Below are 26,672 nucleotides of genomic sequence, written 5' to 3' on the forward strand. Positions count from 1 at the left end.
CTTCATTTATTTACAGTTAACCTTACGATGCTTTCACGTGAAGAAGTAAACCATGTAACTGTTTTAATGTGATTTCTTCGAGCGAAACTTGAATCGCTTTGACAAGGTTCTGATCGGATGTCATTTAACTTTGTTCGGAAATAAGCTTTTAAAGGAAAACATGATTTGACAGCATCCATTTTGTAGGTTGTAATAAATCTGTTCATTTTAGAGTGTTTCTCTGCTTCTTTTTTTTGCATTAATCGATTATTGTTAGTTTATTACAAATACATCGTAAATTAAACCAAATTAACACTAGCTCAGTTAGTCTGTTATGATTCACCGTTGCCGCTGTCATCACCGTCGGCAAACGACTCCACCGACTGGTCATCATCCTCGGTATCCAAATCATAATCATCGTCGTAAAAGTCTGTCATGTCGAGCTGCAATTGGAAGAAGAATAAGAGAGAGTAAGCGTTAGTCTCTTTTGAAGTGAATGCATTGATCAAGCTGAAACAAAGCAATCCCCTCAGTATCGCTGCTCGACTGGCACAAAAATTGAAGAATTGCCATAATAACACGAATAAAATCATTCTAAAAGTTAGCTACCAGATGGTCGAAAAATTACACAAATCGATTGTTATGATTCGTTTTTCTTCGCCAAATGTGCATGGCGCTTTTTGCAAGCGGAGGGGAAGTTATATTATGATTCGCTTTTCGTCAGCAAATCTCGAGTTTTTTTTAAAAAGGTCCAATAAACCAAATTTCCAGTTTTTGCTTTTTGGGTGTTTTTTAAACCGCCTTGAGTCAGGGGTATCAAAAAACACCCAAAAAGCAAAAACTGAAAAATTGGTTTATTGGACCTTTTAAAAAAAACTCCAGAAATGTACATGGCGTCTTTTTTATGATGCTTTTTTTCGTCACGAGGTTTATGTAGTCTTTTATTTGACAGGTTGACAGGGATATAAAAACAGGCACCGCTGATGCCAGAGATATTGTTTATGTTACTTTATTTAAAATCATTATTAAACAGACTTTACTGAAGTAACTTTTGCTCATTTTTGGTGGAGAGGTAGCTTATTAGGTAGCAATTATGCGTAGAGCGGCAGTAAAGCGCAAAGAAATTGGTTTTCATTAATCGACTCTACCCGCAAACCTAAAACTAACCAAAATTGACTTTGAGTACATCGCATACGGCGTATCATACGCACATAATATCGTACCAAATATCAGCTTGAATATCATACGCGCATAATATTCACGTAGTACGCCTAGGCTGCGTACCGTATGGACTCCAATATTGGCTTCATATTAATGCAATACTGCCGCTCCAAACTAGTCCGTCCCATATGTAATTTCTTCAATTTTGATGTAATGATGCAGTTTGGTTCTAAATCATGTAAACTATTAGAAAACCCAATAAAATTTAATACTTTGTTCTAGAAAACCTCAGAAAATCCACTTTTTTGTAAAATTCTAACACGTAGCCTTGTGGGCGGGACAAATTTAACAAGCGTTTTTCTAAGCTTGCTGTTTTTACATATGGGACGGACTCGATGAGAGAGGCAGAATATCAGAAGTAATTTGCTCTTTGGGTCTACCACATTTTGACGAAAAACTTGCTGCTGCCTGCACAAAAATGATAAATAATGGTTTCGTCGCATGGTCCTGCTCAGTATTGCTCGAGACGTAAAAAAGGCACTTCCTAGGCTGCAGCAAAAAACCAATGAAAGTTTTTTGGGGGATTATTTGCCAAAGTGGTGCCATCAGATGGTGGCTTTGGGAACTAGTTTTCCCCTTATAACGTAACCTTTCAGTTTCCTTGAATCATATGTTGTTATTTGGGCATGTCTATTTTCCATGTGTATTGGAGTTAACGTTAATTGAGTTCGATTTGCGATGCCTTTCTGCCGGGTCGCGGGATTTTTGGCGTTCGTCGTCGGTGTGCAACAACAACAAAACCTTAGCATACCATTTCAGCTCGTCGTTCGCTTCGTTAATCAGTACCTCACTAAACATCAATCTTTTAAAACTCGTAAAAACATCTCAATTTAAAAGTCAGACTGTTAAATTTTTCATTCTTTAATTACAAATGATTTGGGTTCTATCTTTCCACAGCATGCTGTCTAAGATTAAACCATTTCATTTAAAATTTTACAACCGATAAACGGGAAATGTCTCATCCGCAGCATCCGGTTGATTGCCTTGAGAATAATACATAATACTGTTCAACAAACGCTATGATTTTGGGTCGCATCGTCATCGTCTATAATGAATCTTGACCAAACACCCTATCCTACTAAAACATTTTCAGGTTCCTGGCGCTCGTGGGGTGTAAGCACAGGGCAAACCAGCTGCCCTAGTAGCAACCTGCGCTAACTAACATTCCCGTCCCTTAAAATCGAGATCTACAAACTGACATGGCGGGCACCGTTGGTGGCCAATGACTGTTACCTATTTGCAACTGATCTAGTTTTGGCAATCATGGTGTTTTATCTTTTCGGCGTATTCATACATGCTGTTGATAAGGGAAACACCACTTGGTAGTCGAAGCCTATGATCAGTAGTGCTGAAATGATATTAAGGTTTTTTTTTCTTCGTAACTTATTTTTATTAGGTCCTTTTAGGTGCTGTCACCAGGTTGGGACCGAGGATCGTTAAATAACTAATATATACAGTATGTAAAAAAAGTATTTACACCCCTTGGGCACTATGTACATTTTGTGATGAAACATGTAAACAATTTAATGTTGACATAAACCTAGTACTACGTTTTGTTCAGAAACTCATGCCGAACATTTTGCTGCAAAAAGCTCATGAAAAGATGTTTTCTATAAAAAAGTTATAAAACAAATACTATTACAAAAATAAAAAAGGTGCAAAAAAAGTTTGTACACCTTTCGAAAAATTAACATAAATAATGTTATTTGTTGACAAATCACCATAAATCCAGTCTCCCAACTCCAAATAGGCATCCTTGACTGATTAAAAAAATAATTTGGATTGAATATAAAGTTTACTAATTACTTAGTATTAAAGTTTATATAACTCTGGAAATTCTATATAAAACTTATCTAAACTTAATTTTGCAAACTTTCAATTTAACTAAATGTCAATATATTACGATAGAATTGCTAAATAAACATTTTGGAGTGGGTATAACACCGTTTTGGGGGTCTTTGTATCGCAAGAATAGATTTTTCGTTGGAATTTTGTACCAACCCGGAATTACGTCGTCGAAAAATCCGCCGGCATCAGAACCGGTCCACAATTCACAAGTTAACCTATGTGGCATCGGAAAGGGCATAAAATTTCCGATCTTTTGATACCCATACATCTAGGTTTTCTATAAAACCCACGTTTTTAAATACCTGGGCAAAAAGTAAGTTTGATCCACGAGAACAAAAATTACGAAATTCCATACATTTTTGGCAGATTGCTCAAACGAAACCATAACAACGTTTTTGCCCAGGTATTTAAAAACGTGGGTTTTATAGAAAACCTAGATGTCTGGGTATCAAAAGATCGGAAATTTTATACCCTTACCGATGCCACATAGGTTGACTTGTTAATTGTGGACCGGTTCGAATGCCGGCGGATTTTCCGACGACGTAATTCCGGGTTGATACGAAATTCCAACGAAAAATCTATTCTATCGATACAAATACCCCCAAAACGGTGTTATACCCACACATTTAGTTGAATTAAAAGTTTGCAAAATTAAGTTTAGATAAGTTTTATATAGAATTTCCAGAGTTATATAAACTTTTATACTAAGTAGTTAGTAAACTTTACATTCAATCCAAATTATTTTTTTAATCAGTCAAGGATGCCTATTTTGAGTTGGGAGACTGGATTTATGGTGATTTGTCAACAAATAACATTATTTATGTTAATTTTTCGAAAGGTGTACAAACTTTTTTTGCACCTTTTTTATTTTTGTAATAGTATTTGTTTTATAACTTTTTATAGAAAACATCTTTTCATGAGCTTTTTGCAGCAAAATGTTCGGCATGAGTTTCTGAACAAAACGTAGTACTAGGTTTATGTCAACATTAAATTGTTTACATGTTTCATCACAAAATGTGCATAGTGCCCAAGGGGTGTAAATACTTTTTTTACATACTGTAACAAAAAAAAATAACTCCTTAAACTCCATACTTGGAGATCATGTAACTGACGAGGGTTACTTGGTCCAAGCGGGTCTTACATGTCTCGAACCTGCCGATGTACTCGGAGAAAATGCCCAATGATATTAAGGTTCTGTCAGCAACGGAGGCGCAACCATGGGTGGTCTCTCATGCTCATGCTCATGTATTTGTGTTACCGTTAATTTATTGTTGTTCATGTTATATACGCCTGCATGGTTTATCTGCAATGATTATTTTTGAATGCACACTATAAGTAGATGGTTAAATATATTAAACAAGCTAAGCCCGACTAACTTCGCCTTGTCTTTTTTTCGTTTCTTGACGTTTTTAGCTTGTTTGCTTATTCAGCCTCCTGTGTTCAAAATCTGGTTTTACGTTACTTTTCCCATACAATCAGTAGATTTTCCGGAATCGGTTTCAAAGTGGCCAATTGTCCACGAGGGGGGGGGGGAGATGAGACAACTAAAGGAGAGTTCAGCCGATCGATATGAGCAGGCCAATCCGTCGAATCCGATCGCTAATAACCGACGAAGAACCGAGAGAGTGAGGCTTCGTGGCGGCAAAATTGCCGTCGGTTAGTATCCTATCCTTCTGAGCGTAGATTCGATTTTTTTCTAAGTTTGGTTAGAAAACCAAACGGGTAAGTGAAGCTCGATTCCAATTGGATTTTGAGCGAATCTGTACAGCTTCAGGTACAATTTTAAGACGAGTTGGGACGAATTAAGGAGTTTGGCTTATTTGCGGACGCTTTCCTGTTTCGGCCTCCATATGACGACCCAGCGAGCAATTTATTAGTATCTGTTATTAGAATCCCTCTATCTTCGTCTTTTGTTTCCTGGGTTCAAGCATTTCGGAATTTCGGATCGATTGCCGGTAATTCCCACAAGCAACATACCCGGCTAGAAGTCGCACTTGTGGTCTCTGCTACGAAGCTTGCGCCGAGTAGCATCAGCGTCAAAGAGGCGCCTCTTCTCCAAGGAAGTCGCCAAGGAGTGCCCTTCCGCCGGAACTACCTCTGATACGACCGGTTCAAAAATGGAAGAAGACGTCCAGGGGTGTGATCGAACGCCCGAATCGCTTGCAGTTGTCGTTCTCCGTACCGGCACGAGTTTACGGAGTACCAGATTCTAACCCGATGGCCCTGCACGAACGTGTCGACCGATCCAGCAGTCAATATGGCGTAGCGCGCTAGCCGTTGCTGTGAGGAGAACCGCTGCATGAACCCGCCAAGATACCAGTACCTGCAGACAATCCCGTACTATGAGCTTTCTCCAGATGCTATGCCAGTTAGCTCGGTTCTGAACTGCTTCTCTGCAATTCCATTGTGTATCTCCCAAACTAAACAGACAAATTCCAGGAAGAGGTTGTTGGTTCAACCTCCTTAATCAAGCATATAACTTCCCCCTTCTACTCTTCCGGTAGCTGTTCTGTGTCCTAGACCTTGACCTTGTCAAACCATTCTTTCGAGCTGCAGTTTTCTTCTTGATTCGCCCTCGTAGCCAGTTGATCGACAGTCCTAAAATATACCGTTTGGGTGACAAAACCTTGTTGACTTCGAACAGGCGTTGGCGTAGCTTTGCCACCACCAGGTAGTGGTCCGCCGAGTCGAGATCCGCGCCACGGTAGGTTCTGACGTCGATTATGTCCGAGAAGTGTCGGCCGTCGACGAAAATATTGTCGATTTGTGACTCCATATCGTATGGTGACCTCCACGTGTACATACCCAAAAGGACGTGCTGGAAGAAGGTACTACGTATGGAAATGTTTCTGGAGGTAACGAAATCGATTAATCGTAGACCGTTCTTGTTCGTCAACTAGTGGGCGATCTAAACTCCTCCCCCTGACCAACTTGACCAGTTTCCACAAAGCAATAAATTTTCAAATACCTAACAATTTTTTACACGAGAGAAAAATAACAAGTCGGTGGTACACTAACCTGTGGTTCCTGACTGCTGGGTTTCGTCTTGGATTTGATGCAGTATTCTTCCAGCGTCGTCGGAACAACGATCCCTTCCTTCTCGGCTTCGGCCTTGGCAGCCTGGGCTTGTTTTCTAAAAAAAAAAAAAGAAAGCGATAAAACCAATGTTCACCTGATCTACTGAAGGAAAAGCCTCAAACAAAAACCCACCTTATGATGTTCGGGTACTCGTTGTCCTTGCCCTGCGAGTCCCGCCATCTCCGGTACATGACCGACGCGTCCACGTTCGCCGGCGAGAAGGTGTTGGGCTCGTTCAGCAGTGAGATCACGGACAGCAGGATGGTGCGCACGTTCTGCGTTGGATTCCACCGCTCGCACGGAAGCTCGCCGCTCTGGGGATCGTCCACCGGCGGGTGCAGGATCGAGATGCACAGATCTCCGTTCTAGAGGCGATGGAACAAAGGATGGCGATAGAAGTTACTGACACGGTAGTGGTGGCTTAAAGGCTTTTTGATCTTACCTCATAAACGTTCGGGTGCCATACTTTTGTCAAGAATCGTATAGACGGCGGAGAGTACGGATAATCTGGAGGGAATTTCATATGGGCCTGAAAGAAAAAAAAAATGACAAATATAAGAGAAAAGAATAAAATCTTTAGAAGAGGAGCGGCCGTGGCTGACTGGTTACGGTGTTCGCTTTGTAAGCGAATGGTCTTGGGTTCGATTCCCATCTGCTCCCAACGAGAAAGTATAGGAAATATAAATCTTGAAACTCTGAACATGAACGAAAAATCAAAGTCGTTATATACGCGCTGGGTCCTTGTCCATTTGACAAGGGTTCGGAAGTTCTAAATAACGTTTGAATCTGATTGGTGCAAACGTTCTTCAGGGCGGGGCTTGTCGATAAAGCTGAAGTACCTCGCGCTCGACTAGCCAGCGTAGAAATGGGTCACCGAAGCTCGGCAGAGCTAACACCTTCCAAATGACTATGCAAGTTATTTGCATGTATAGAATGTAGATCTAAAAAAAAATACATGGAAACAACTCAATTTGCAAGAAGCGGCCGCGTGGTCCCGTTTGGTTGGTTGCACACACACAACCACACACACAAAGAATAAAATCTTAAGAAGAGGAACATCGATTCTTCTTGATCAAAAACTTTGGAGCATTCTAGGGGTAATTCTTGGTGACAGCGGCACGGAATTAGTTGAATTTGAGTTGTTGATCGAATATACAAAATTTAAACATCTTGAGAATTGGGAAAACAACACGCAGATTCGGATTCAGGAGGGTCAATATAAAGAGCTTGCCTGAATGCTAAAAAACTGGCCTGTTAGGAAGCGTTGTGTCCTGATGCAAACAATGATCGAGCTCGAACTACATATCACAGCCCTGCGAAGTATGTTGGCTGACATATCGGGCGGTCAGTCAAAAGAAAAGCTAAAAGTCGCCTGACAAAAAACTTTCGCTAGAAAGAAATAGGAAATCTGATGCAAACAAACGTCCAGCTGCTACATTCCAGCTGTAACATTAGGGTGGATCACAAAAGCAAAAAGTTGAGCTAGATCTTATAAGCGGGCAGAATATCATAGTTACATATCTACCGAAGCTCTCCTGAAATTTTTAGCCAATTCGGTTCAGAATTCGAGGTGCCCATTCGATTTCAGTATTGTATTGGATATTGGACCCGTTAGTGTGGGGAAAACGGCACTTTTTACATGTTATTGTTCTTAAAATCTAAAACTGGATCAAAATTTAATAACATACTGTGTGAGCTGTTTATAGATTTTTTTTATGAAGAACAACTTTGTAGAACATCGCGAAACGATCTGAGCAGAACTGGCTTAGTTATAAGTGGTTTATGCTACATTGCTTTTCCAGGGTTAGATCCAGGACTAAAGTATAGCCTTTTGCCTTTCTTACTAAAGAAAGGTATAGGTTTTACTTTATGGCTGGACGTCATTTTCATCTTCGTAAATAAGACGACAGCATGAATATTAATCGGAAAAATCGCCAAAAAATCACACTGCATTGATTTTCGACGCTCTATCGATTCATCTTGACAGAACTCGTCTATCTCCAACCCTCGAATTTTGAGAAAATAAATTCCGTGGAGATCGAATGATGTTCGTATGTGATAAAATTTTGCCAAATTTTGTGTCGCGCCGTTCTCAGCTCCCCTGAATCCGATTTTGATTCTTCTGAATGCAGATGAAAGCTAGTGTGTTGAACCTGGGCAAGTTGCCGCGCAAATTTCTAAACATCCATCTGTTTTCGGATGCGGCCAGACTTTTCAACAAAATACACAGTTTTCAAATGAAAATATGGTCAACTTTTTTCATTTTCATATCTTTTATTTATCTCAAAAATTGCATAAGAAAAAAAATCCCTAAAAAAGGTAAAATCCCACCTGGTGACCTTCGCCAACATTTTTCGTTTCTAATTTTATCTGAAATTTCTTCCTACATTCATAGTACAGACCATGAGTGAGCATCTGAAACAAATTTGACATCGATCGGCAATCCCGAACAACTTTTAGAACGATTTACTTTTTGCCTTTCTTACTAAAGAAAGGTATAGGTTTTACTTTATGGCTGGACGTCATTTCCAAGTCGACAAGTTGTCAAGTTGAGCTTCGAATACTGGCGCACATATGTTTTGGTTCGACTTATACTCGTTGGTAGTAGCTTGTCTACCGATGTTTCCTTCAACATGTAAGATATCGTAGCTTTTCGGTTTCTTTTGCTCTGTCCGTTTTTGCATAACTGTCCAATGTTTATGCAAAAACTTATTTGACATAGGACATTCATCCGGGTACAAACAATTTGTTTCCCGTGTGCTCTTTAAATCGCCTTTAAGTAGGCTTCATTTGTCGTGTCGTTTTATTTAACAGAGTTCATTGGATTCCAATAGGAGCTTTCTAAGCTTCAAAGCTTTATATCGCTTTATAAAGCCTTATTACTAGAGTTCTGAGCTGGGTGCAGAATAGTGGTCCGCAAAGCGACCTCAATTTAGAACTGTCAAAGCGGAACCAATTTACTGTTTGAAAAATTAATACATTTAAGTTATTCGAAGTCAACAAATCTTAAGAAGAGGGTTGAAATGGTGATTGGCATAATTCGTCGCTAGCAATCAAATAAGCACTATGTCTCAAGCAATATCTAAGTTTATGACAATTTTTTGTCTCGCGAGAGCGCGATAATACCAACACTGCATTAGGGAAACAAGAAAAATTTAAAATTTTAGAAAATCTTAAGAGCCTTGATGGCTTGATTCTTTAGGCAATAATATGTAACTGTGCCAATTTTTAGTCGAATCGGGTAAGGTTTAAGGGTCGCTCTTTATCGTTGATGTTTATATGGAAAAAATCGAAAAAATGTACGGGGAAAAACATCGCATTAGGATTGTGTCAGCAGGTGGCGCCGGTCTCGCCCAAAATGGTCCAAGTGTGAGATTTTTCTAGGAAATTCAGTTTCCTACAACTTTGTCGAAGGGTGCAAGAAGATCCGAGTAAATCCTGATGAGTTATTAGCAATGCGATGAAAAGAAATCGCTTCGCTAGAAGACGGTGATTTTAGCGGATTGCAGACTGGATTTCGCCATGTTAAGTGATGATTGTCTAAGCCCAAGTTGCCTAGGAATTGAAAATTGGGAATAAAACCAACTCCACCTGAACCCGTTTTTCACCACCATTACAGCCATCCATCCCGGCCGCTCCCATCTCCAGCGCGCTAGGGACAAGGAAGAGGATTTGGAAGACGGGAAGTGTTGTTGTTTTATATACTTGAAAGTATATAAGGGGTAAAAAGGAAAAAAAATCAAAAAAATCACCTAAAATCAGGAACAATTGGAACGATGTTTTTCTGCATACACTTTTGCGATTTTCCCCATGGTGCCGATTTGAGCACTTGCATGTCTATACTTATAATCTTTCTTTAGTTTTAGAAACTAAGTCGATCAAAAGAAATTTTTAAGGTATCTTCTTTAATATTCTACATGGAAATGCAAAAATCATTATGTTCATAACAGAATGGAAATGTACATGCAATTCCTTTAACAACGTAACGAACATTCTAAACACTCACAGGCAATAGAAACAACAATATCTACTGGCTCAAATACCATGAGAAGTATATTACAGCTGAGTTACTAAATGCTACGCCAGCCAGAGAGATCAACTGATTATGAATGCTAAAGCCAAAACAGAAATCGATAGTGAGAAAGATCCGGTGGCAAGGTTGCCAACTCGCACTTGCAATTTATCCTGTGTGTTATTAATTTGTCAATTAGCCAAGTGATTAGATTTATTGGTGGACAACACTTTTTATTTTTCACCGGAAATCATCAAAAATGCATCGATTTGGCAACCCTGCTGCGAGCGACCGACCGACCGACGTCGATAAAACGTGAAGGCGAACACGCTGAGCAAGTCGCTGGCGTCGCGACGGAACAGGACGGCGACACGCACGAGGGTGAGAGGAAGTTCCAACGCGGTGTTGCAACAGCAGTAGCAGCAACCAAGGTTATCATTGCCGTAATTCGCTTCCAAAAGCTGATTGACTAGCGCAAGCCTCGCAGCCGCAAAGAAGACAGAATAGCAAAACAACGGCGGCAGCAACAGCAGTAGAGAGAGAGAATAGGAGAATACGAGAGACCAAGCCAAGTGTGAACGTAGGGGAATTTGGGGTTGAGGGGCAAATTTAACGATTGTATGGCTGAAATCAATAACAATCTTCAAAAACCCAAAGTTCTTTTTCGGGAGTTTCGTACTGCAAGCTTTTTTATAAGTATATAAGGCATTGTTCTGCGGAGAAGTTTTTGTTATATAGGAGGGTCGAGGTACCCCAACCGGAAAATTGAAAATTTCAGTTATGTGCAGAGCAATTCTCTCCGAATTCTGCAAGTTGATTTTATTTGTATTTTTTTGATTTTTTTGAACCGTGGTGTAGGGGTAAGCGTGGTTGCCTCTCACCCAATCGGCTTGGGTTCGATCCCAGACGGTCCCGGTGGCATTTTTCAAGACGAGATTTGTCTGACCACGCCTTCCGTCGGACGGGGAAGTAAATGTTGGCCCCGGTCTAACCTAGAGGTAAGGTCGTCTCCCTGGGTCCTGTCTCGGTGGAGTCACAAAGGTCGTCAGCTCGAATCTCGGGGTGGATGGAAGCTAAGGTGTAAAAAGAGGTTTGCAATTGCCTCAACAATCAAGCCTTCGAACACCTAGTTTCGAGTAGGAATCTCGCAATCGAGAACGCCAAGGCAATGCTATAGAGCGAATAATTTGAATTGATTTGTTTTTTTGATTGGCCTAAACTTTGTGGGGGCCTTTGTTATGACCAAAAAAGCCATTTTGTGACATTGGTTCCCCCATACAAGGGTTTTTGTGGATTTTTAAATTAACTTTTTTTCACAAACCGATGCCCGCGTGCACTCTTGTTTTATCTAAATAGGAATCCCAGCAAGCAGGGTAGGTAAACCATCACCATCGCACTATCATTGATGCATATTTCGGTGCGTTCCTCGTCTCTTAAAATTTCTCTTCTCTTTCACAGCCGAGTGATGGTCGGCTTGCTATCGCGAATATCGAAAGCCCATCACATCGACAAGAAATACTCTATCGCTGGCTCCGATGGAACTATCGTTCCAACCGGAGAGGCACGCACACAAAATTGCTGTATACATACACTGGAGCTCACGCACACAAATGAACTCATTTCTACAAGGCTTACGGGCGAGAGAATTTCACGATTGCTCTTTCTCTTGCTTTTTGAGCGAGGGGACTGGCTGTGTGAGAGATTTTTTTCCTTCTTACGCATCGGTTTGTTCGTTGCTCGCTATTTCATCGGCGTCGTTTTCGCTTCGCTCTCTTGATGCAGTTTTGGGAGAACGCCAAAAATTTGATGATTTGAGCGAGGGACGATATCCAAAAGCCCTCACCATCGGAGAGGAAACGAGAAAATACCATCCCTGCCAGCAAGCTTAGTACATGGAATCGAAATATCACTCTCCTAGAATCATATTTTATATTTTTATTTATTTTTTTATTTGTTTTAGAAACAACACCGCAACTTCTGAATCATAGGAAAGTAGGGACACAAATTTTGCCGCCGAGCAATGTTTTTGTTAATGGTTTTTTTTATAGAAATCTTACTCATTTTTAGGGTTAGTGAAATTTCACGATTTCGCGGACATCGTGAAATCCGCGAAATTTGGCTTTTTCCGCGAAATCCCGTGAAATGTTATGTTTGTGTGAAAATGTAACGATTTTTCTCAAAATAATTAATCAAACTCAAAAAGGAATAAAAATAATCTTCTGAATTACTGTAGAATTAAGCGAGTAAATATCCTGGTTAAATAGAGCACCGGATTCGAGTGATAGAAATGACAGTTCTCCCATAAGAAGTCTTCGTTTGATAAGCTTGATATGAACCATTTGAAGAATTATTAAAATTTTCAGTTTCTATAGGAACTAACTAAATTAAGTAATATTTTAATTCGCTGTAGTACAAATTTACTGCTATTTTAATTAAAATGTATGATTTCAAAAGAAATTAAAAGAATCAAGCTTTGTTTTATTTAAAATAAAATGAAGAGTATTTTTAATCTTTGAAATCACCTTTTTAAAACATTTCAGATTTTTTTCTGAGTCCTGTTTTATTTTAAAAATATTTGATTATTTGTGTAAATAATAATTCCCTTGAAAGTTAAAAAATATTTTTTTTGTTTTCTGTTCTTATTATGAATAAAAATTTCGATTTCGTAACAATTTATAATATTTCTGCCTATGGATTTTAGATTTAGTTTTTTGAAAAGAGAGATGAAAACCTTAAAAATTATTTTGAATGGTCTAAATGTTGAAGAAAATTTAAACTATTTTACATATTTTGGATGGACAAGATTGTTGAATCTTGCTTTGATATGAAATTCAATAAAATTTAAACTGATAAAACAGAAGCAAATCAGCGAAAACTTTTTAACCTTTTTTAGTTGAATATTAAAAAAGCAATTCAATGAATGAGAATACGCATGCCTTACATTTTGTTTCAAAATATGAATTGAGCCCATCCGTAAACCAGACGGTTTTTTTTTATAATTAGGAGATTTTTTTGTCACGTTCACGTCAGTTTATTGAAGAATAATATATAATAAAGCTTAAAAAGTAGTTTCTGTGATTTAAACATAAGATTTTTAGAGTTATTTTAACATTTTCACGTTCCGCGAAATTTGCGTGAAATTCGGTGTTTTGAAATTGAGGTCCCCGTGAAATTTGCTATTTTCGAGCGTGAAAAATCACTAAGCCTACTCATTTGGCATGATTTGACAATGATTTCTTTTACATCTCTTTTTAATGAAGCCACATTTTCACTCAACCTTCTAACTAACATTCCTTTTCATTTCCCAGTGATCTCCAAAATCTCTAAAAAAAAAAAACACCGATTTCACCGATAAACATTAAGAGCGAGTTTTTCACCAGTGTGTAACAAATCGTATCGAGGTGCTCCGATTTGGATGAAACTTTCAGCGTTTGTTTGTCTATACAGGATTTTAGGCGAAGATGGCGTTCGAATTGTGAACGTCCGAAATGTCAATATCGCTCAGTAGTACCAACATTAGAAAAAAATGTGGCTGTCATGCCATGGCACACTTTTTTCGTAATGTTGGTACCACTGCATGACTCTGACATTTCGGGCGTTCACAATTCGAACGCCATCTTCGCTTAAAAATCTGGATACATGAGATGAACTCATGCCAAATATGAGCCCTCAACGACAAAGGGAAGTGGGGTAAAACGGGCATTGAAGTTTGAGGTCCACAAAACATGAAAAATCATAAAATTGCTCCCAATTGCGTAAAAATTTATCAATTCTAATTCTCTTAGGTGCATTCAAAAGGTCTTTTAAAGCACTTTAAAATGAGCTAACGAATTTCATCCAAATCGGAGCACCTCGGTACGACCTCTAGAACAAACCGAGCAAAATCTACAAATACTGCCTCTTAATTTAACCGAAATTTTGATAGACTTACTGGGTACGTATTGCTGATGAATCGGTTATAAAAATACAAAAATACCAAAAACTGTTAATGTTGTTTTGTCCCACCCGTGTGGATCAATCGGACCGCGCACTGGACTCACAATCCAGTGGTTGCTGGTTCGAATCCCGCGGCGGGCGCTCTAATTATCTTTGTGTAAATATGGGTATCCGGCGCCATCGCTCCGTGCCGTACTCAAACACTTCGTTCGCTAAATTTTTTAATCGATTTTCTGTTGTTTAAAATGTTTACAAAACCGTTTACCGATTATTTTTTTTTTCGTTTCAATTAGGCCGTTGCAAATATTTTTCAAACTGTTTGTAACGGCAACGACCTTAGTGTTTGTTAGAATTCAACAGTGCTGCTCCATGGATGATACAATTCAGAGATTTGGAGTACCTTTCAACTGAGACCAATTCATAAGCCTTTACAGGGAGGGTACATGTTTCTAAGTTTAAATTTTGCTAGCTGAGTGCTCTTTTAGGGAAAATAAATTTTGAGAAAAAACCCTAGATCATTTACCGAAATTCATTTGGATAGCTTGTAGCCATCTTGTTCGTTGTTTGTGAAAGTAAATTGGAAGCTCTAAGTTAAAGATTTTTTCTAGTGGCATGGAATTTACCAGAATGTTAAGATAAAATTTATCACTTCTGTTCACAGGATTAAGGACTTCCCAATGACCATCAAATTTCCAACTCTTTTTGTGTTGGGACAGGACCTATCCGATAAGGGTATTGGATGGGACCAGATGACTATCCCGCTTAGGATTGGGTCGATAATCAGGAACAAAATTCTTGTACTGACCCTAAATAGTTCTGTAAAAAAATAAAACTAAATAAAAGCTGTTCTTCATAACCTCAAACTCGACCATGAAAACTACCAAAATTCAGTAATCTAGAAAAAAAATTTATTCATTCTACCGATAATCAGTTTTAAATAAGGCTGGTCTAAATATTTTTAAAAGTTTTTGACACCCCCCCCCCCCCCCCCTTAAAAATTGGCCCGAAAAATCAGGGGGCAAAAAAAATATTTTTACAATAAACTTCAAAATTTCAATGAAAATTCAAGTGCAACCAGCTGCAATCAAATTAAAATACATTCTTCTGCGTTTAAAATCATTTTTAGCATGTTTGGGTTTATTAAAAAATCTTTAATTTTTTTGAAAATTTTCGATGCAAAATCTTTTTTTTCGATACAATCTTTATTTTTGTCAGATCTTAGATTTTTTGAAAACTGGAGATTGCAAAACAACTGAACTAGTGTAAAATGTATTTTAAAACACTTTTTTCATTTAAATGTGAAGACTATGGCTTGTTATTTAAAAAACTTTTTTAAATATTTGCATCGGCCTAATAAAAATATTAAAATTGAATTCAGTTCGGATCGTTCGATAATGCCGTGCAAAACTATCTGCCAACACTGATATCGAAATTAGAGTAGAATTTGTAGAAAAGTTAGAATTTTGTAAATTTGGTTTAAAATGGCTTCCAGAATCACCTTCCTGAACACTATTGGATGGGTATTTAAAATAAACTTTTCAACTAATTCTTTTTTTTTTTTTTTTCAAAAGACTTTTAAAAAGTTATAAATATCAATTTAAAAAAAATGAGCAATTAATACCCATGATACACAGGGGGGTCAAAATTCTCACCCCGCCCTCCCCTACGGTGATGAGAAACTTAAAGATCGAAAACACACGATCACGACGTCGACGGTGACGGCGGATGTGTTTCGTTTCGATTGCCAAGGTGAATAACAACAGCCAATTCGGAAACGATATGTAACAACACACTGACTGGCGATTGAACTAGGATGAATTATTTTAGGACAACTCTAGATTAAATTTTCAAAAGGTCCTATCTGCATAGGAAACCCATGAGGGATAGGTTGTTTTGAAAATTTAATCTAGAACTCTCGTTGCACGTTTTCCCCGTTAGAAGTACCGGAAGCAGGAACTGAGCAAGACTGAGCTTTCTTCCTGAAAAATTGTAATGTGGTCGGGTTTGACTCACCTTAAAGTAACCACCCTGGTAGAGAGTGTCCGGCGGGCCGAAGATGGCCACTTCCCACTCGAAGAGGTTGTCCTCGTTCAGCAGCTTGACGCGGAAACCTTCGACCGGTTCCTCCTGGAGGCTTTTGTACTCCAGTGACAACGCTCGCACGGCGGAACTGGACGGCTGCGAAGACATGGTTTATTTTTTTTTCTTCTTTCCCTCTCTCTCTCTCTCACACACTCTGCTGGCTCGTCAGCGTCCGAACCGCACAACAGCTGGGAAGATGCTGATGATGTACTGCAAATAAAAGAAAAAAGAAGAAGAGAAGATGACTACAGATCCAAATTAGTCCAAGCTCACGGCACAAAAGAATTTCGCGTACTCGCGTCGTCGTTGTTGTGTCGCCGCGCCATCACGCTGGGTGTAAATATACTATTTTGGCCCATTTTAGCGCAGCAGCAGCAGATTCAAAACAAAGAAACAAGCAATGCATGGTCCTTGTCTCAGTTTGTATTTTCCCCCAAACGCGTAGGGATGGAAAAACAAAATGTAACAAGAACTATAAAATTAACGAAACCCCTCCAATTCAAGCTACGTGGTGCGCAGTCAGTGATGATGACGGTGCGAGAAACCAACAAGTTTTTTGTAAAAAAAAATGATTTTTTTAATAAACCTATACAAACTTAATTTTTTGTTTGTAATGTTTGTATACAAATTTGATTTTAAGTTTATGAAAAACCTTCGAATTGAGAATGTACAGAAATTTGATTTGTCGGTGTTATTCACAAAAGTATACAGTATGGCCCATAAAAAATGCGACATTGTTATTCGGTGAAAATTGGGCATGATTTACTATTTATGATGTATACACAGTTACAGCACATTGAAATGTATGATTTTCCAATTTGCTCCTAGCCCAGACCATACAATCTAATCTAATCTAATCAGACCTTAGCACAGCCAATCTATCGAAGGGATCCTTCTTGTCATTTATTAACATTTGCAGTGCGCCATTGCATCGGAATGCATTGAAACATCACAAGCGCCAGGCCTACTGCGTAAAGGCTAGTACGCAAATCGGAAGGAAAAGGGTCAAGAAACAGCTTTACGAACATCAGAACAAAGGAGAGGGCGCGATTTCTTGGGGCTTTTCTTCACCCTCTCTGGCTTGCTCTCGCCGCTGCTGCTGCCCAATTGATTTTTTTTCTTGACCGGTTCCTTCCGAAGTGCATACCTTACATAAAGCCGTATCGCAGAGATGATTCGTAATTGGGTTGAGTTTGAGCACTGAGTGTTCGAACAACGACACAATTCTGAATCGACCGTGGAGGAAGAAGCTTAGGGACACACCACCATACGCTCCGAGATTTGGTTGTATTCGTTGGGAGCACCATGCTAAGAAGGTTTGGTACTTCGGGACCCTCTGGGATGGGACAATGTATTTCCACGAATGTCCTGGACACTATTTGCCGTGGTTATAGCGCCACAACTCGCTCTCTGTAACAGTATTCACAATTCCAGCCCATTTTTTGCATTTTTGCTTACCAATCGAAAGGACGGGGGATTGAACCCCACCTCGAGCGACTTTGATTTTTCGTTCATATTCATCATTTCAAATTTTTGTGTTCTAAACATTCTCGTTGGGAGCAGATGGGCATCGAACCCACAACCATTCGCTTACAAAGCGAACACCGTAACCAGTCAGCCACGGCAGCTCCTGCTCCTAGTCCAGACCATATAAACTAGAATAAGTTAATGTTAGTTTTTTAAGATTATACAGCCTGAGCATTTTAGATGGAGGCGGTGAAATAAATAAATAAACAGGAGAATATAAAGAAAAAAAACTTTTTTCATGCTGGTCGATGTAAAGAGCCTATTATGATTTTTTATGCAATAAAAAGTAAACAGCATTCAAGGTTACTGTTTAGAGAGCTGTAACAATTAGTTCCACTGAATTTAAAACAATTTAAAAAAAATTAATATCGTCAAAAATTACCTACATGGAACTAAAAAACCGTGGCTCAGGTAAATAGCTGGGTGCTGAAAAGACAGAATGCGTAACGTGATTTTCGAATGCTCCCCACTGCTCCCCACTAATCCAGCTGCACTACAGCTGTAAACATAAACAAAGTAGAAGGCTATGTTCAAGCTCAAGCGTGACATATTTTTTGCTGCTGAAGTGAATTGATTTGAAACATTTTGGATCTGCTAATATTAAAGTTTTCGCTGAAAAATTAAGTGCTTCGCGCTTTTTTTCTTAGTAAACTAAACGATGGGAGGCCAAAAGAGGCTTTTTTTGTTTTCCATGTGATGACAAAACAAAATAAATTATAGATCGATCACAATACTTGCCACTTCTTGGTAGCATTTTGCAAACAGTAAATCGGTTCCGCTTTGACAGTTCTAAAATGAGGCCGCTTTGCGAACCACTGCTGTCAAAATTTGAAAATAAACAAACCTTACCACGCGGCATAATTTCATAATTTTGAAATGATTTCCATGAAAAAATAACGACACTGGACGGATTTCCAAACACAAGTTCCCGAAGGACCCTATCCGCCAGAGACTATGGATAAATGCCCCGCGAAATTGCGATAAAGACGGTTTTGCAAGTTAGAAATTCAGATTTGTTCGAACCACTTCGCGATGAACTTCTTGTGATTCCACAAAAGATCGGATTCTACACAAGCACGCGATTCCTCCGATTCCCTGTGCGAGTCGACAGCGGGAGTGGGCCAGTCCTCGGAGAAGGTTATCGAAGGATGCTCGGAAAGACCAGCTCCGCCACAATCACCGGAATCACGGATGTTTCTGCACTTGGTCGGTTAATCCCTGCCGGAGATTGCAGCGAGTTGTTCGGAAGGATCTACAGCGGGACTTGGCCAGTCCCCGGTCCAGTACTACCCGGCAAATCTTCCCGGTCAATCGGAAGCAACAGTTCTCACCTTTTTTCGTAACAGATTTGCACACACAAAAAGTGATATTTCTTGAAGATTTGGTGTAAACAAACAGACAACACCATGCGAGATGGACCAACTATGGTCTCAGCAGTCGTATGACAGAAACAGACAACACCAACACTGCTACACACACAGAGCCCACGCAGCAGTATTAGTGAAGAGCCCACGGTAAACAACGTGGGCTCTTCACTAATACTACTACGTGGGCTCTTCGAGGTTTTGGTGACTGTCAAACGTTCTAGCCATTTACAGTGGTGCCAGAGGGTTGACCTATTTAGAAAAGAACTCTAGATGTCAAGCAAAACAATGTAAATGGGCCAAAGCCGAAGTGTAAACAAAGAGTTTGTGGCATTTTTCGAGACGAGATTTGCCTGATCACGCCTTCCGTCGGACGGGGAAGTAAATGTTGTCCCCGGTCTTAACTAGAGGTTAGGTCGTTAGCTCAGTCCAGGTGTAGGAGTCGTCTGCCTGGGTCCTGTCTCGGTAGAGTCGCTAGTAGGCAGTTGGACTCACAATCCAAGTTGCAGTTTTTAAACTCAAATATCTCGAAAAAAAACTTATGCCAAATTTTATGCACCAGGTTGCTTCCGAATCAAGAGATCTAGCACTGCAAACGATGAAAAAAATCTCAGAGGCATTTTTCTTTAAACTCAAGATATCTTTATCTGAATATTTAAAAATTTTAAAGAATTAAAATAAAAGAAATTCAAAAATTGTCCAACTATATGCTTTTGATGTAAGTTTGCCCGCTAAATCAAAATCTGCCCTCAGAATTGGGTCCTAAAATGAAGCTTAGATTGCTGATATTATTGTTTACAGCGATAAAGCTTATTTTTCTGAGTACAATGACCCTTTGTACGAGCACAAAGAGTTTAAAATGGATTTTTAAATCAATTTTGAAAAATTAACCTCGCGGTCCTTCTTGACAGAAAAGCTCCTACTTGACAGCTCGTTCCAAGGGGACCATAGTTGATCCATCGAAAAAATGTTGTCTTGTCAAAAAAAAAATTTGCTTTAAAATGAAAAAAAGTGATCAGAAATGGTTTTTAATCGTGTTTTTTACCGTTGTACATAAAAATTGACATAGGACTTTAGTACCCAATTGAGCCAAAGCTTTAGAATATCGAGTCATAGGTTTTTGGGTTCCTACACTCAAAATCAGAAGTACCCCTCAAAAAGGGTTCTATGTACCCTTTCTCTGTCAACACAAGGAAAACAAACCCTTTTTGAGGGTTACTCCAGGGCTGCGGAGTCGGGTCATGTTTCAAACGACTCCGACTCCGACTCCAGCTTTCAACAAATTGTTGGCTCCGACTCCGACTCCACATATTTTAAAATGTTTCAAAAGTTTGTTATCTATTATTTGGAAAACATTGATAAATAGGATCGTTTAAATACTCTCTAAGCGTCATATTTTTCTCAAGGAAAATAAATTCGAATCGCAAAACGAAAAAAAAGTTTCTAGGTTAACAGTTTTACACGTTATTGAATCAAAATTATAAAATTGTTATTTTTTTTTTTTTTTTTTTTGAATGAATCATTAAAAAAAGCCTGGCCTTGATGATGGATTCAACATATAATTTCAATTTGCCCACTTTTAGGCTGTTATTTATAAGAAACACAGTCTCTACCAAAGTCACCTTGTTTCTTTAAATACTAATTTAAAACAAAACTATTTTTTAAAGCTCCATAGATTTTTTTCACACGTTCATATACATCACGCCATGGCTGAAAGAGATTATTATTACAAATCAATGTATCTAAAAAATGTCTTCGTGGAAAGGACGCTAAAGGGGTCTTTTTCAAATATCGGTGACGTCGAAAATATGTTATCTAGGTATTATTAATTTATTTTATTTATTTATTTATTTAAAATTTCAAAATTTTCTATATATTTAAAGGGGGCAAGCAATACTTCTTGAATTTTCACCTATAACAAAGCTTTATGAATGATCGTGCGCCGCCATCAAAATATATGAAAAAACTAAAAATTTGATGAACGGATGTTTCAAAAGGACGTTTAAGCTACCTTTCCAAAGAGATTTTTTAAGGTGCTTTGATTTGCAATGATAATCACCTTCCGTCATATTGGCGTGAGACATACAGTATGAAAAAATTCTTACCGGTTGAATAATATTTAATTTTGTTTTTTTTAATAATATTTGAAAAATAAACTTTTATGGTACTGAAAGCTTGAGATTTTTTCAACGATAATTTGCTTTCTCAGATGTTAGTAGAAAAATAGTAAACATTAAGATAATCGATATATGTAACATATTCAATGATTATTTCAAAATAAGTTGCAACTTTTTTTGCTATTTTTTTGTCCGTTTCAATTATTTAAAATGCAACACTTGATTTCTCGGGTGAGTTTTCAAAAAGCCATAAGAGCCACCGTGACCTAAAACACTGATATTCGTTTTTCACCAAATTGCGTCAAAATTTAATTTATTTTAAGTTTGGAGCATTTGAAAGACGTGTAGATGAACAATCTTAAGCATTTTTGCAATTGATTTTTCGTAAGTAGGTCGAATACTGATGCAAAAAGGCTTTGTTTACCATTGGCTCTTAGGTCTATTTGAAAACTAATCCAAGATTTGTTTGTACTTAATTAATAAACAAAATGCGCATGTTGAGTTCTAAGTAGATTGATTATTTGTTGGAAAAATTATACTGTCAGTAACTTTTTCCGATTTCCAAAAACAGCGAAAAATGATTAACTCAAAACCTTCAAGACTTTTGCTATCGGTGTAAAAGATGACTGTGTGTGTACTTTTTTCAGAAAGAACTTCAACTAGATTAAATTTGGATGAATTTGAATTGAAAGGGAAGCAGTCAAGAATCAATTAAATATTATTGCTTAGTGATCATAGTGAAATAACACAATTAGAGAATCACAATTAAAAGCTTCAAACACATAAGGGCATCTCCAGCGCTGGGGTGCAAATCAAATTTGCACCCGGCTCATGAATACCGAGATCAAATTTGCCACCTTGAAAAAATTCCGTCATCACCACCGCTAGGGTAGCAAATTTGCCACCGAAACAAGCCCACCGCGGGTGGCAAATATGGGTTTTTATCATTTTTTGCTCTCGTTTACCTTCGAAATCAATAATTATGTGTTGATTCATGCCTAGAAATGCTAAAAGTTCATTAAACTTTTTAATCCTATTGAAAATTTCAAAGAATTTCATTTTTCGAAAATGTCGAAAGTTAAACCATTTGCTACCCGATTTGATTCCCACCTAATATGCTCTCGAGTTTGCCCCCGAGTCTCCCACCGCGCGTATCATCGCAAGTATCAAATTTGATCTCAAGTTCATCTGTAGAAGAAAAATATGTGTCGGTACCTGTCGGGTACTCATTTTCTGATACCCGACAAGTACCGGCAAGCCGGAGGCAAAGTTTTGAATGCGTGTTTCGGAGATTTTTGTATGTCTGCTCTTGTGGGTGATTCAAAAATTCAAAAATTCAAAAATTCAAAAATTTTAAAATTCAAAAATTCAAAAATTCAAAAATTCCAAAATTCCAAAATTCCAAAATTCAAAAATTCAAAAATTTAAAAATTCAAAAATTCAAAAATTCAAAATTTCAAAAATTCAAAAATTTAAAAATTCAAAAATTTAAAAATTTAGAAATTCAAAAATTTAAAAATTCAAAAATTTCAAAATTTCAAAATTCCAAAATTCAAAAATTCCAAAATTAAAAAATTTAAAAATTCAAAAATTCAAAAGTTCAAAAATTCAAAAAATTAAAAATTCGAAAATTCATAAATTTAAAAATTTAAAAATTCAAAAATAAAAAATTCCAAAATTTTTACTTTTACAAAATTTTAATTCAAAAAAATAATATTTTTTTCAATTATTTTAGGCTGTTGCACATATTTTTCAAAGTTTATGTCGAACCCGGTTCGAAAAACCAGGCGGCAAAAAAATATGTTTTTCAAAAAACTTCCAAATTTTAAAGGAAATATAGGGGAACTATACCCTTTCTCAGCCTATTTCTATTATCGGCCTATCAGCACTTTGATCATGAATTACAGCTTTCATAAAGTGTTTTTGACTGTTCCAAAGTAATAAATAGCTCAAATAAGAGTGAGCAAGCAACTCTCCATTGTTGATACATCTGAAAATGTTGATTTAATAGCGAAAAACGGCAAAAGTGATGAGAATTGGTCGAACGGCTTAGAGTGATTAAAATGGGTATATTTCCCCTAAGTCCATCCAACTGAAAACAATTAGAAATGCATTTTCCTGCGTTTAAAATCATATTTAGCATGTCTGGGTTCGGTCAAAAATATTTTCAATTTTTGTGGAATTCCAATGTACAGCACTGCAAAAAGTTTTTTTTCGGCGAAAAAAATCTCTTTCCCCCACTTCGACTCCGACTCCAGCTCATAATTGTAATTGATTGTTTATTTGTGACGAGAGCCTGTTAGTTTACAACTTTTTATCAGGTTAAGGAGGTAACTTTAAGATAGAAAACGGAGATAAATAAACCAACCAAATAGTTGGTTGGGCGGCAAATCCACTCCCAGGATGTTTTCGCGAACAGCCGCTGTTGTGTCTCGTCTTCGGAGGCCGTAGACGAACCGTACGGCAGACTTGAAGCAGCGATGCAGCTGTCCTTTCAGTGCAGCTGTCAGGCCCGGAGAGTAAATGATATCGCCGTATTGAGCCGACTCCGGCTCCGACTCCTACTCCAGCTATTCGAGTTTCGACGACTCCGTCTCCAACTCCAGGTCCCCAAAAAGAAACGACTCCACCGACTCTGGCTCCGACTCCGACTCCCCAGCCCTGGTTATTTTCACCCTTTTTTAAGTTTTGCAAAGGGTTACTTGTACCGGTAAACTTGAAGAAACGGTGTTTGTTTTCCTAGTGAGGGGTTCTTCTGATTTTGAGTGTATGGGTTCTATTTGAAATAATAATTTTTGAAATAAATCCTATCTACAACTAACTTAACTCAGGTTATTACGGAAGCAATCAACATGATTGAAAGATGTCAATAAAACATCAGGTTGCAATTTCATACGATAAAAAGTCTAACTAACAGGATATCGTTGCCAAATAAAATTACTGTTACTATTACTATGTTTTGGCACATCGTATTAACTATAATCTTGTTAAACACCTTCATTATTAGACACTTACTGATCTTTTTAGTTAATTTCATTTTGGAGTTTAAATCAAATAAATATCCTGCTGATTTATTTATTGCACAATAACTATAATATTACTAAAACTAATAGGAATAAAACCAATTTTTTAGCTAAAATACTTGGTAAGAACGTCTTATTCGTTTTGTTCAGAAAATTCCTCTTTCCGAAGCACCGCTGAGAAAATAAAAACAATGGCGGACATCTTACCTGCTGCTGCTGCTTCTGCTCAAGAGCGATGGAAATCAGCGTTCGAACTTGCAGAATTTAGATCCACGAAAAACGCGTACAACCAAGCGCAAATTCGCACTGCCACGACGAACTGGTGATTTTGGACAGGGTTTTTCAAAAACTTTAACTATTACGCTGCTTTTTTCAACAGTGAACGCACCTCTCCTCCCTTGTTCGCGAGTTACAAAAATAATGTGGAAGGGATGAAAAGAGGTTGGAGATTTCTTTATTCTTCACTTTTCCGCGAAGGTCACACGAAACGTTTGCTTCCAATACGATCGCACACCAGTTTTGCACTACTTGAAACAGAATCACGCACGAAAATTTAACAATTTCACGAATATTGCTCGCACGACGACGAAATCGTGCTTTTTTCGACAAGACGACGGAGATGACTGCTGAGACCAGTTTTGCTGCTATTTGACAACAAAGAAAATTTGACACCAACAATCGACATGGGCAAAACTACCTTTTGTAATTTTTCAATAGATTGCTTTTTCAAAGGTTTTTATCAAGTTATTTCACCTAAATCAACTATTTCCTACAAAATAAGACACTTTTGAACAAATCTCATGTTTATTTTGTAACTTCACTAGCCGCAATAAGTTTAAAATTAACGGTGCTTCATATTGTAATCCATTTTGCGTTGTTTGGATTGAAAGCAGAACCTCGCTAGAAAATGACGTCATAACGTCAAACGGACAAGCTGTCATCTTTACACGCTTGTAAGTGGATACTCGTTTTTGAGTTTGAGCGTGTCAACAGTGAAACCAAGATTGAGTTTAACTAGTAAACACTGCCCACCAAAATAATTAGGCAGTTCTGGCTGTTTTGGCGCAAAATCGCATATGTAATCATAGAAGTATCGATTAAAGTTTTACGACCAACCTAAAAATAAATATTTAAAAAATTGATATTAGTCATATTAATCATTATGAGCGAAGCCGATGGCGACGCAGTGATATGGGAGGATCAAGAAACCAGTTAAAGTATCTTTTCGAGTTGTTTGAAGGCGATATTACCAGTATCTACGTTTTATGTAAGTAAAAGTACAGAACGAAGAAGCTCCTTACCTCCTAGAACCTTAGTTCTTATTTAGAATTTTGTCAATACAATTTAATTTAACCAAAAAAAAGTTTGGAAATCCGGGCGTATAAGACTTCAACGCGGGGTTCCAAATGACTTTGCCTTTGAGGACTAAATCAAAATGACACGCGTCGCAAAATCAACAGAAACAATATTTTTTATTTCTATATGACATCTTGTAGCAGGCCCGTAGCCAGGAGGTGGGCTTCGGGCTGAAGCTTTCTAGCTACCTATTTTCCGAAAACACTATTTTAAATTCTTGTACAGTTTCGCTGGAGCTTTTCCAGCAGTATTTCGTGATCATGTTCATTATTTATATACGGATAATTCTCTACCAACTCACACGAAATCGAGGGGTAACTTATGTCCCTGATCACGAAACCGAGGTCCGTTTTTTGATATCTCGTGACGGAGGGGTTATTTTTTAGAGTGTAACAATGTTCTACAAAGTTGTAGAGCAGACAATTACAAAAATTTTGATATATAGACATAAGGGGTTTGCTTATAAACATCACGAGTTATCGCGATTTTACGAAAAAAAGTTTTGAAAAAGTTACATTTTGCGTTTCTCTTTGTTTCGTCGTCCGTGTCTGTCGCGGGTGACCATGAATGGCCATGATCGATGACGACCAACTTTTTCAAAACTTTTTTTTCGTAAAATTGCGATAACTCGTGATGTTTATAAGCAAACCCCTTATGTCGATATATCAAAAATTTTGTAATTGTCTGCTCTACAACTTTGTAGAACATTGTTACACTCTAAAAAATAACCCTGCAAAGTTAGAAAAAACACGAAATTTTAAAATGAAAGATTTTGTTCTAAATGAAAAAATTAACCCTTCTGGGACAATGTAGATTCGAAAAGTACATTAAATTTCCCATAAAATGACATGTTCCAAAATTTTTTACAGTCGAGTAACGGAAAATGGGAGAATTTTTAAAACTTTTTTAGTGTTTTTTTCGATGAAAAATACGTTTATTCGGAATTCTGAGTACGCCATCAAATCGGGCGTCTAATTTTACACAAAAGTCCCTTTGACACCAAATTTCTATCTCATCATCGTTTCAGGCTGCAAATTATTGAAAAACACCTCTTTTTTCACATGTTCAAAAATGGAAGGGGTCGTACCGCCCCTCCGTCACGAGATATCAAAAAACGGACCTCGGATTC

General features: G+C 37.9%; 1 protein-coding gene across 1 annotated transcript; it reads right to left on the bottom strand.

Annotated features, from left to right (window-relative positions):
- Positions 1-227: 227 nt before the first annotated feature.
- Positions 228-24,831, bottom strand: LOC120414677 (ubiquitin-conjugating enzyme E2 R2). The gene is made up of 6 exons (XM_039575962.2): positions 24,395-24,831; positions 16,088-16,366; positions 6,569-6,655; positions 6,259-6,491; positions 6,067-6,181; positions 228-422 (listed from the first exon to the last, which is right to left on the bottom strand). Exons 2-6 carry the CDS (start codon positions 16,262-16,264, stop codon positions 312-314), a joined length of 723 nt encoding a protein of 240 aa, XP_039431896.1. The 5' UTR covers positions 16,265-16,366; positions 24,395-24,831; the 3' UTR covers positions 228-311.
- Between the last annotated feature and the right edge of the window lie 1,841 nt (positions 24,832-26,672).

This window comes from Culex pipiens, chromosome 2 (assembly GCF_016801865.2).
Source record: "Culex pipiens pallens isolate TS chromosome 2, TS_CPP_V2, whole genome shotgun sequence".
In the NCBI taxonomy this organism is placed as follows: domain Eukaryota; kingdom Metazoa; phylum Arthropoda; class Insecta; order Diptera; family Culicidae; genus Culex; species Culex pipiens.

Coding starts and splice junctions, on each gene's coding strand:
- LOC120414677 (XM_039575962.2), bottom strand. CDS start 16,264: ATGTCTTCGCAGCCGTCCAGTTCCGCCGTGCGAGCGTTGTCACTGGAG. Junction 6,182..6,258: donor GAGTACCCGAACATCATAAG/GTGGGTTTTTGT, acceptor TTTTTTTTTTAG/AAAACAAGCCCAGGCTGCCA. Junction 423..6,066: donor CCAGCAGTCAGGAACCACAG/GTTAGTGTACCA, acceptor TTCCAATTGCAG/CTCGACATGACAGACTTTTA.